General features: G+C 39.1%; 1 protein-coding gene across 1 annotated transcript; it reads right to left on the bottom strand.

The window, feature by feature from the left end:
- Window positions 1–4,569: 4,569 nt before the first annotated feature.
- On the bottom strand, window positions 4,570–6,691 carry LOC128998133 (uncharacterized). The gene is made up of 2 exons (XM_054424133.1): window positions 4,637–6,691; window positions 4,570–4,596 (listed from the first exon to the last, which is right to left on the bottom strand). Exons 1-2 carry the CDS (start codon window positions 6,689–6,691, stop codon window positions 4,570–4,572), a joined length of 2,082 nt encoding a protein of 693 aa, XP_054280108.1.
- Window positions 6,692–12,333: the final 5,642 nt, after the last annotated feature.

Below are 12,333 nucleotides of genomic sequence, written 5' to 3'. Positions count from 1 at the left end.
CCGGCATAAGGTTTACCACGAGATCTCGGTAATCCCGGAGGTACCGGACCATATGCTACATTATAACTCACATCGATATGGCATTTCGAAGCCATCGCAGTTTTATAAATCGCCAGAGGTGATCTTATTGGTAGAGTCCGTTCAGTCAATACTATACATCTTGCTGCGTGGGGAATATTGCAACCGTATTCGAGCATTCGGAGGTAAATCTGGGTAAAGTTTATGCTACCATGAAGGTTGCGCAATGGTAAAACCTTACCAAAAATATCCGGAAACGGTCTAAATCTTGAAATTATATTATGGGACTCTCTAACTGTGCAGTTGTTCATATCTTCGTGATAGACCACCAGTTCAAGAGGAACTTTCTTTTCTTCGCATTTTTCCAAAAATCTAATCCAGATTTCACGGTTGTATGTACGTTCACTCGCAGATATCATTAACAAGATAACCGGAGGTAGTACAGCGCTCTGTTTTGGCACTTTATGTCTCCAACACCGCCTATTGTACTTGTGACCATGACGTCCTTTTCTACTACAATAGTTTCCACAAAACTTTTTCTTATCGGAATAGTAATATGTGCAAAGATTAGATTTAACATTATGAAGTTTGGTATCGTAACCTCTAAGGTCGTTGTAGGTGTAGATGTTAACCATTATAACTCCTCAATGAAACTGTCAAATCCTATACGGTATCTTCCTTTATTAGTGTCTCGAGTCTTGTCGATTACTAAGAACCCATGATTGTCTTTCCACGCCAGTGAACACAACTGTTTGAATTTATCAAATGGCATGTCGGTAGTGACATGGTCGCTATATACATGTCGTAAATTCGTATCATCCTGTTTGAATAGTATTAAAAGGTTTGCGTTGTCTCTGATAAGCTGCTTTGGTATAGCACTATACGTCTGACCCAAATAAAAGGTGTCAATATTGTTATGCCTACCCATAGTGAAATAGTTTGTAATGTTGTTGTGTTTCTCACAGGATATATCGTCAAATATCATTATTGAATGTTGTTTAGCCTTATTTGGATGAACTACCAAGTTGTTGTCACCATATGCAAAATAACCAATTTCCTTAGGTAGAGCCAATGGTAAAAACTGGTATTTGGGCTGATTCAGGGATTTACAGAAAATGTAGATATTTTCAAAAACAAGACCATTTGGATCGAATAATAAATTAAACACAACATTTGTTTTACCCGAGTTGCTGGGGCCTGAAAGGATGCCGCGAATTGAGTCTGGTAGCAGATGGCCATGTTTATTTTTAGATGCCAGACCCTCGCCTAGATACTCGTCATAGTTTTTTACCGTCAAAGGGGGACTCTGCTGTGCCACACGCATCGTGTTCAACTGATGTAGCACACTCACCCTATCGTTTATAAATACTCCCGGATGCAGCTGCTTGATCTACACGGGGCCGTCACCGGATGCTCTAAATAAGAATGTCGCTTTTACTAAGCCACGTGTCGCTTCTCTTGTCAAAGCCAAGCCATCTGACTTTTATTTTATCTCCTTTCCGCTGTAACACTCTTTCAACTAAATATACATCTCCGGTCTTTGATTTATTTAGCTCCTGTTCATAAAACCCTCCCTTTAGTATTTCACCGTTATGGTCTTTGAGTACATATGTAGGTGGTTTTGTCGGTTTGATGGCATAAATGGTGAAAACCTCGTTTGTCCAGTTTGGCAGATAGCCTTTGGTAAAAACTCTTTTATACTTGCTAATCCTAACACTATCCCCCAGTTTAAATTTCGGTGCCACCCTTTTACCCTTCTTGTTTATCCTTTTTAATATTTCCTTTACATTTTTTTGTTTCACATCTTTTGGTTTCATACCAATTGTTTTATGTACCGAGTTATTATATCGTTTGAGAATATCAGGAAGTAATGACAACCATTCATATGTACCCTTTGCGGTAAACTCTTTCCACATCCACTGTTTCAAAGTTCTGTTATATCTTTCCACGATACTAGCTTTTAAATCAGAAAACGTAGAATAATGGTTAATTTTATACTTTTTCATGAGGGCACCAATATGTTTATTAAACCATTCGGTTCCTTGATCGGTTTGAAAGTGTTTCATCTTATGTTTTATCAAAATAGGTTCAAGTGCCTTGGCAACTGCCGGACCTGTCTTATCTTTTAATGGGACTGCAAACCCGAGTTTTGAAAAACAATTGATCATAGTCATGATGTACCGATTACCTTTATTTAGCTTTGCATAAGGCTGCATCTCTACGAGATCGGCCTGGTACAAATCATTCAACCCTTTAAGAGTCACTTTCCGTCTAGTGTAATTTTTTCTAGCAGGTTTGTGTAGCTCTTCAGCTATAGCACGTCTGACATTCATTGTTAAAATGATACAACTTGACAGTGTATTGATAATTTATTAAGTTTTTAGGAATGCTGCGGCCCCTCCACCGCCGCAGCTCGTGATGGCCTCCAAAAACAAACTAGTTGCCACCTCCGTTTATTTTTTTTTTGTTTTACAAACATTTAGTTTTTACAATATTTACAAGTTACTTTACGGAAGATAAATAAAGGAGCCATGCAAATGCGGCATGTTTCTTTTGGGACTTTAAACTTTGGATACATGTAGTTACCTCTTCGCTTTAAGCGAGAAGGAAGATCAACCATTCTTCCACAGTCAATACATAACCTACTAGAGCCTCTAAAAGACTCGTAGTAGTTTAGGGTTACGTAACCACAGTTTTCCCTATGATAGCTCAAAACGTCCTGCCTTAGCGTTGATGGAAGATCAACACTTTCTTTTACATAAGGTAAAAGGATAACGTTTGTGCAAATCTCCCTAATTGAAAGCTCAGACAGGGACAACATGATGGCAAGAAGGTTCCAAATAGAATAGTCTTTTTATTTGCCCCCCAGAAAAGCTGCGGCCCCTCCACCGCCGCAGCTCGTGACGGCCTCCAAAAACAAACTAGTTGCCGTCTCCGTTCCCCCAAAATTTCTCTTACCACCTTCTCAAGGATGGGATCAAGGATTGTAGACAGGAACATCTTCTCAATCTGGTCCAATTGTATAGACGTGCTGCACAGATGGTGCATCTATCTCTTGGAGTCTTAAATTTTGCTACACATACAACTGTTCCAAACCGTCGAAAAGAAATATTCGCTGCCTCTCCACAATCCTTACAAAACTCTTCATTGTCGAGAAAACAAATATAGTAGTAGACATAGCCACAGTTTTCATGGTGGTAATTGAATATGTAATCTTTAATCACAGGTGGGATTGCTGCTTGCTTTACAGCACTCAAAAGAAACATGTTATCAGTAATTGTTCTAGCTGAGAGCTCAAGTAGGGACAACATGGTGGCGAGAAGGTTCCAAGTGGAATGACACTCACCCCTCCACACATGGTTTACGGGCCTTTCGGCCGCGCCAGTGACCTTCATACATGGTTTAGAGGCTTTTTAGTCAGCCGTGCCAGTGACCTTCACATATGGTTTACGGGCTTTTTAGTCAGCCGCGCCAGTGACCACCATTCACACATGCACAAGGAGTAGCTCAAGTCCCTCCAGATTTGAGCGCCTCAATGTACAAACACATTCAAAAATAGCCCCACTCCAGTTGGATCTCAGCCACCATGTGTTTCGCATCGTGTTTCGGCTGGATATTCTCCATCAAGCGCGACGAGCCGTCGCCATTTATCGTCAAGACAAGGGTGGTATTTCTTAGACCGGTGGAGCCAATCTACGAAGAACTTCGACCCTTGGATCTCAGGCCACCACCGTTACCACCAAGAAACACAGAATATGCCACCATAAAGGTATGTAGTGATAGTGGAGAGGGGAGCGCAACACATGTGCAGCATGTGCAACATGTGTGTTTAGTGTCCAACATGATCTCTCTGATGCTGGTCGTTAGTGATTTTGTTCAACATTATTTATATCGCAGAGTATGTGAATTTTTGAATTTGAGTGAAGAAGACAACGATTCAGACACAGATTCGGAATTTGGGGTCAATTGGGGACCAGGAGGGTGGAACGGGTGGAACGAGGTGGATATTGGGGACTGGGAGTGGAGTGACAGTGATAGTAGTGATTCAGGAGTTGAGATTTTGGTGAGTTTTTTGAATTTTAAACCCATATGGAAGTGTATCATAATTGCTACCATGTTTCCTCTTTGGTCCAGTAATTTTAAACTGTTTGACCTCACTGATTGTAACTATATTCCTATCCTTTGTTCGTCTGATTCTATTTTCCTCAATGTCCATTGTTTGTGCAGCATCACCAAGGACCATCTCTTTCAAACTGTCAAATCCAATCTTTTTAGAAGTTTTCATGTTTAATGTAAGCCCTTTTACTTTACAAACGGGAATCAATTTTTGTTTGTTTGTTGACCACACGAGGTATGCATAGGTTTTTGGCCCTCCAGATACAAACTCTGTTATATATGAACCTGGTCCATACTCGGCCAACTCATCGGTCATTTCCCCTAGATAATCTCCCGTGGGAACTCTATACAAACCGCCCTTGTATACATACAATACAGAATCAGTATCATAATACAACACTTGACCACCCAAAGCATCTAGATGCTCATAGAGCTTCAATCTCGCTTGGGCAGTAGTGTAAGCTGCCACCACAACATTAACATTTTGCAATGGCTCACCAACCTCATCAATGTACTCCCAGCTGACAACAACAACCTCGTCATTGACAATCTGTACTCTATTTACATCAATTTCAGGACTGGTTAACATTTTGAAAAGTGTTTTTGGGTCTCTGACAATTGTAGCTTTGGTCTGATTTTCACGCTGACCAAATTTTCCCCAAAACGAGTTCAACATCAGTTTAGCCAAAGACCTCAAGCCACCATTCTTTACAATTTTATCTTTTTCCAGCTGGACACCCTCTTTTTTAAAATAATCGTCAATGTACTTGTTTTTGTCCTCATCGGTTTCACACCAGCCCGGGAACCCGGATGCTTCCTGTTTCATTTTTAAAAATTTATTTATAAAGTCAGTGAACAATCCTCCGTTTTCATATGTGGCTACCTTATACTCCCAAAGTTCATACATGTCGAGTACAACATAACCCTTTTCTACAGCTTTACGAACTTCGTCCATAGTCCAGGTCCCAATTAGTGCTCTGTCACCACTTTCATGGTCACAATCACTTTGAATCTGACCATCTCCACAAGTCGCGCACAAAACAAACATTAACTTGTCATTCATTTTGGCCGGGAGCACAGGATGGTAAAGATCACGTGGTGGGAGTACTTTACACTTCAATAGACCCTCAACATTAAGACCTCTCTGCCTACACTCTCTATCACCTACATAGATCGTTGGATGGCCTACAGGGTACTTGCCATATTTACATACCCAGGGATAGAGAGAGCATACATTCACGTATTCAATGGTTTCCCCTTCAGCGCATTTGTGATAGGTTTTAGCATTGCCGGTTCGGCCCCCAAAAAATGCTTGCCTCGGGTTCAGAGGTAAATTGTTGAGGATCGGCAACTTTTCTAGGTGTTTCAGGTTTTCCGTCTTTTTTAACTTTCTAAATTCACATTCCCACATTTGTACGACGTTATCGCCCAACTTTGCTATTTTCGATTTAGTCCGTTCATATCGCAAGTGAAGTGAGTCAGAGGGATCCTCTTTCAAAGCAAGTTCACGGTCGTAGGGAAAGCATTTGGGACAGCCATGGAAGTAGCAGCCTTGAAATTCGTAAATATTTTGTCCATCATACCCATCAACTTTCATTCCATTGATCTTAACTTCTTTTCCACGGCCAGCGTGTTCAATTCTAACTCCACGTTTCTCCTCTTCCCACGATAGCCACTGTAACGCGATTGCCGATTGGGCGTCTGTAAGCCTATAACCGTTTTTAGGAACGATGCCAATAGTATTTTTCTTCAAAAAGTTCCTGCGAAAAGCTAAATTGCATGCGCTGGCGATGGTCACAGCCTCGAGAAACGGGTCCACATTACACTCTTCCAGGAAAATTGAACGGAACTTTAAACAAGCTTGAGCCAAGATATCAACATCCGAGATACAGTACTCGAGGATTTCTTTTTTAAAGTCAAATGTAACGTGGTTTGCAACCTGATCATTATACCAGTTTTCAAAATCTTTGTGTGATTTTTCAAACATAGATTCTGGACAGTAAAACTCCTTTGCCGGCATAGGGCCCACATAATTTTGATTCTCAAGGGTGTTGAAAAGGTGGGGAAAATAGCCTTTCTTCTTTTCTGGAGGCAGGTCAAATGCTTTAGGTAGTGCAGCAAGAGGCATAGGGAAATAACTAAGTGAATCAACAAACCTCACATTGTCAATTTCCATCAAAATTACCTTAGTTCCCCGCATTACAAGTTTCGGGGTGAACTTTGTATCTTCTAGCACATACTTGAGCAAAAATTGGAAGTCAAAGCCCTGCCCATTGTGTGCGATTACACAGACATCTTTGAAATTTTTACGGACCTGCATTACATAGTCCATGAACTGAATGACTGGTTCAGATTTAAAGACTCTTGTTCGATTTTTACAAGCCATACAAAATTTAGCCTCAATACACTGATAGCAAAACTGTTGGGACACACACAAGTTTACTTGATGCAATTTAGACTCGGGATCTGAGGGCAGGGACTCATCTTGACGGGTTTCCAAGTCAAAGAAAATAAACAGAAAATCTTTTGACTTTGGCTTTCTCGAGTCAGGCTTCATATAACATTTGTGATTAGGGTCTTCAAAAGAACCACACGGTTTACAATATACTTCGCCACATTTGTGAGGCTTGGACCGTTCTCTAATCCAAACCAGTTTCCCACAATCGAGACATTTCTTTACATTTTTACACTTGTCAGCTTCATGCGCGATAAAACATCCCTGATTTTTATAAGTCATGTTACATTTAGGGCACAGAACACCACCATTTTCCTCTACACAAGGAGGTGAAATGGTCTGACACTGTGAGCAGATGTTTGAGCAGCGGTGGGCTCCTTTGTGATCATAGGGTACATGGCATGCTTCACAAAAATATGTACAAACAAAAGCAGCAGTCAAACTATTAATCACATTGTAGTGACCATCGTGAAACAGTAAATTTAGTGTGAATTTTGCATTTTCTAAATTTCCCTCAAAGTAGACATCGCGACCTTTGCTATCATAGTTGTACACGACAATTTTGTAGTTTGTTAAAAACCCCTGAAATTTTTCAAGTTCCGGGATCCCAGCTCCACCCTCTGGAATTTCAACCCTAGCTCGACGCACAAGTTCCTGGGCCCTAACTGTTTGCCTATTTGCCCTATCCTTTCTAACTGCATTATAGTCAGGATCTTTAGTTACATTGGCTATAGCCACTACAATTGCACGGGGAAGACACAATTTATCTTTATTATTTATAACAACAATTCCCCGTCTTGCCTTGCATTCCTCATCAAACGTATTGTAAAACCCTGGTCTTACCCTTCCAGAACCTACAGGAAGGTTAATTCTAGTACATTCCACTTTAAAGGTGTCGGTAGATTTTATAGATTCAGAGTTTGATTGCACAATACCACCAAAGATTTGCCACAAAACGTTTTCATCAATTTCAGTAGCCGGACGAAAATTTACATAGCCGGGTGCTTTTGATTTCAAGTTGAGACTCTCCAAAGTAAATCCAAGTTGATCATTTTCAAAAGCTTGTTCTTTCATACTATTTACAATTTGTGCAAACCCCTGTCTCAACCAATCAATCTCATTAGTTTCTGGAGGCGGATTGGTGAATTTAAATACAGTTTTACTCCCATACAATCTAAATTTATTTACATAAGTTTGATCAGTACTAATCAAATTAACAGGCTCAACTACTTTTACGGGTTCAACTACTTCATCGGATACGTTATCAGCCATACTAACATCCATCGTCGTCAAACGCCTAGAGCAAAGTAAAAGAGACGCAGAGACACAAGATCTAGTGGGGACACGGCCTGCGCGCGCACACAGCTAAATATAGCACACCGATTGCACAACACTGAGACACAAGATGTGGCGGGGACACAGCTGCGCGCACACAAAGCTGAATATAGCACACCGATTGCGCAATACGTTACACTAATGAAACAAAGTTCACTTACCACTGATATACCGTAAATAATCAAACTAACATTTAACACCAGAAATAACTTTCTAACATAACCTCAAAACATCAAACACAAGAGCAAACGTCCAACACGTTCAATTGCCAAGAGCAAAGTGAAAGAAAATAAGTACTAAAAAGTTTAAATAGCAAAAATTGGCCAATCACACAACAGATCACCTATTTATGACCAATCAGGTACAAGCTTATTACAACCAATCAGCAACCAGAATACACACCATTAACACTTCCTTGTTTTGTTACAGAACCATGAAGATGAAGAAGAAGAAGAAGAAGAAGTTTAGTTTAGTGTTTGTAAATATTTTTAGAATAATGTAAATATAAATCGTAGATATAGTAGCATTAAAACATATTTTAGACCAAACAATCTGTGTAATTATTCAGGACACAGCTTTGTGGAGGCTATTTCATTTGGTAAGAGTTAATCATTACAGAGGTTATATCAGTTGGCGGGAACCTACGCAATACGTAAAGTGAGGCTTGGCAGGAAGGTTACGTTTTTTAGCTCAGAAATAAAAATAAGGTTACGTCACTTGGCGGGAAAGTGAGGTTTTTTTCATTTGGCGCAAGTCACTTGGCGGGAAGGTGATTTTTTCATTTGATACAAAAGTGAGGTTATGTTACTTGGCGGGAAGGTGATTTTTTTCGTTTGGCGGGAATTGGTGAAGAAGAAGTCAGGTTTTTTCGTTTGGCGCGAAAATAAAAGTAAGGTTATGTTACTTGGCGGGAAGGTGAAGTTTTTTTTTCGTTTGGCGGGAACCTTCGTATGCAATACGGTTTTTTTCGTTTGGCGCAAAAGTTAGGTTATGTTACTTGACGGGCAGGTGAAGTTTTTTTCGTTTGGCGGGAACCTTCGTATGCAATACGTAAGGTGAGGTTATGATGTTTGGCGCGAAAAAGTGAGGTTAGACCACGTGGGACCACAGAGGTTAGACCACGTGGGACCACAGAGGTTAGACCACGTGGGACCACAAAAGGGGGCGTGGCTTAGGAGGAGGGGTGGGGATGAAATGCTGCTCTCTGATTGGTGGCCTGAAGTACAGCGTATCCTACTATAATCATTTGACACGATCCGAGGACTTGTAAGTTTCGAGCATCCATATTAAGTTTACTTTTAATCAATTCGGTTAAAATAGTTATTTATTATCTTTACCAGTTTTGATTTTGTCTCCTTCAAACGTGTTCCGGGAAGGATTTTACGCTAATGCAACACTTAACGCACATTCTGTATTACAAGAGACTTTGGGTTCACGAGGTACTCTAACTCATTTATTATATGTCTTGTATTTTTTCTTATAGACGCCACGTTATACAAGTATAAAGAAACCACCATTGTCTTATACGTGCATTTTTACAATTCGAAATTAGGCCCAACATAGCCTATATAGTCTAATCAACATCAGTATATCATTTAAATTGAACTTGCCCCTTGATGAAACTTTGCCCATTTCCTCTCAAGATAGCGACACACAAGTTTTTGTGGTTATGAGGCTCAGTTTGGACTTCTGTTTCAGGAAATTAAACATTTATTATAGTTGTGACAAAATTTCGGACGGGATTCAATTAACAGCTGTTAAGGCACAGGGTGAGGCAATGAGAACACCACGATTTATAAATAACACAAATTAAATACTATTTACACTATACACCTAAATACCACATTAAAACAAAGGTTATCTTATGCCATTTTCAGTTGATAAAGTCATTTGTTCATTTCTGAAACAAGACATAATTTAAGTAACGACCTTGAACACGTTGACAATCCTCGACTCGATTGAAAAACCGTCGAATACTCGTTCCATCATTTCTTGAGGAATCATATTGTATAGCTTACAAAGAAAATTATCAAAGTATTGTAACTAGGGCAAACGGTTAGTTTGAATTATTACCAGGATATGGAATGGAGTTGACTAAAAAATTAAACTCTATTCCCTATCCTTTATACCCCAAACAGAAAATCTAACCTTAAAACCCACTTTATTTTATATTATTATTGGTCCGTACTATCTGTTAATTGTTTACTGTAGCTTACTTTTAATTTTCCAATAAATTAAATTATGCTTGGACTACATAGCAAGTTTGATGCTATGTAGTCCAATCAATGGTTATTTAGGGTTACTCCCATTAACCGGGAAAGGTGGTCGTAGGGATCCTTATTTCCATTATGTATACAATAAACACAATAATTTAAGTATTGTAAGTAAGCAAAGGCCATTTGATACTAAAACATAGGGTTGGAGTCGACAAAAAAAACAACCAACTTCATTCCCCATCCTGTCTTCCCTAGGTTAAAACATCACCTCTTTTAAATTTATTGGTCCAAAATACATTTTATTTGTCAATGTACTTTTTTGGTTTCATTAAACATTTAAATCTTTGTCCTGTTCCTGTTTGGCTATGGTACGGTTTACTTTAATTTCTTATTAAAATTTTATTATTTGATATTTTCTTCCAAGCATGTTTCCTTCTCTTCATCTTTTGTTTTTCCTTGATAAAGTGCTTTTTGGTAGATCTCAATATAGTTTCAATTTCGTTCATATTTTGATCTTCCATTCGCCTACAAATTCTGCTATCGAGTATATAAAAACCTCAGTCCGATTTCGTCTGCAACGGTAATGCTTCTTTTATTTGCAAAATAAATGCTGGGGGTGGGGTACAAAAAGTAGTGAGAAAGTTTACTTTCTTGAATACTTGAAGTTACCTTCCGTAGTCCAGAGGCGGGAATTGGACAGGTCAATAGGGAAAACAATAATAATAAAAACAACTCATAACTCCATTCTAGGCCAAAAGACTCTGTTTTTAGAAATTTGGCTTGAGGTTGTGAATAACATTTACTTAAAGATTAAGGAAAAATTTAAGAAAAGTGTTTTAAGTGTTACCTATTATATTTTGCATACAATAAACAAACATATTTGTAAGTTTTGTAACTAAATGGAGAATGGAGTTGACTAAAACGACCAACTCTTTCCCCACGCTGTCTGATGACAAGAAACCCACTCTTACTAACTTATTCTAACCGGAAATTACAACTAACAATAATCTCTATCACACAAAACAGGTCCAATGTCTTCAGACGGAAATAACTGACATATCTCAAAATAACCAAATTTAGACGAGGCGCCCGCTAGCAGTAGGTTTTTGATCTAATCTGTTATACCACAAGTAAACCCCCCCCCCCACAAGTCACAAGTACTCTAAAAAACACCCTCATACAATAATGAACTGGAACAATTATCATAGTTACAATAAACTATGATATCTTAATTAATTCCATATTATCATGCAAGTCATCATTTGAGATTTCCTCTTTTCGAAAACCTGTTTCAGAATACGGCACATGGAAAGACATTTTAATTTGGAGATACCAAGACTGAAGATCCATTAGCTTCTGCTAGGTTACAGGAGAGAGATATTTTTTAAGGGAGATTTTTTCTTTCGGTCTATGTGGTCGACCCGCATGAGGGATAAAATTAGAGTTTTCCTACCCTGTAGAAGCGGGACGTGTTCCGGGTCCCGCAAAATGTCGGCCTTGTTTCCAGGCCGATTGCGTGTGACGTGTGTGTGAGTGATTATAATGGCATATGACGAATTTTAGATATCAAAGACATTGACAATGACCTTAACTAACTACGTCGTTACACCACTTTAATTGATGACGTCAACCAGATCCTTCAAGCTCAACTTACGTCACGGTTTGACAGGTTTGGTTTCATACGGATTAATTTTGCCACACATCTTCATGGCTGCAACATTCTCTGTTACTCCAAACACTTTTACCACATTTCATTACAAAGTTTTCTTTGCGAGAAGTTACTGACTTCTCTATTTTTCCCCCGTTTACTTTTTTATCCTAAAACGCTAGGCACGAGTCTGGGATTGTTTTTCACATTACTTCAGGCTAGACCTAGGGGTTGCGGCAATATCACATAGATAAAATCCATTGGTGATTTGGGGGGATTTGAACCAGAGACCCCAGGGACTGAAGTCCCGCGATCTAACCACTAGACCAGCTCGCTCCCCCCCGTTTACGGATATTGGCCTATATATCATTCTAAACATTTTATTTTAGAACGCTATTAACTTCTTATAGATCTTTATTGTTAGCGTCCATATCTCTGAACCATACAAGAGAACTATACACTATACAGTATGTACCAAAAGTCCCGGACCGATTAAATTTTTTGTTTATATTTGAAATAGATCTACAAAGTTTTGTACAAAGTTA

The sequence above is a fragment of the Macrosteles quadrilineatus genome, unplaced genomic scaffold (assembly GCF_028750875.1).
Source record: "Macrosteles quadrilineatus isolate MER2022 unplaced genomic scaffold, UCM_ALF_1.0 Scaffold_7__1_contigs__length_78375512, whole genome shotgun sequence".
Taxonomy (NCBI): Eukaryota; Metazoa; Arthropoda; class Insecta; order Hemiptera; family Cicadellidae; genus Macrosteles; species Macrosteles quadrilineatus.
Note: the sequence above shows the minus strand (reverse complement) of the source record. Positions and strands in the feature narration are given on the sequence as shown.

Coding starts and splice junctions, on each gene's coding strand:
- LOC128998133 (XM_054424133.1), bottom strand. CDS start 6,691: ATGAAGCCTGACTCGAGAAAGCCAAAGTCAAAAGATTTTCTGTTTATT. Junction 4,597..4,636: donor GCTGGGAGTACATTGATGAG/GTTGGTGAGCCA, acceptor TTGTGGTGGCAG/CTTACACTACTGCCCAAGCG.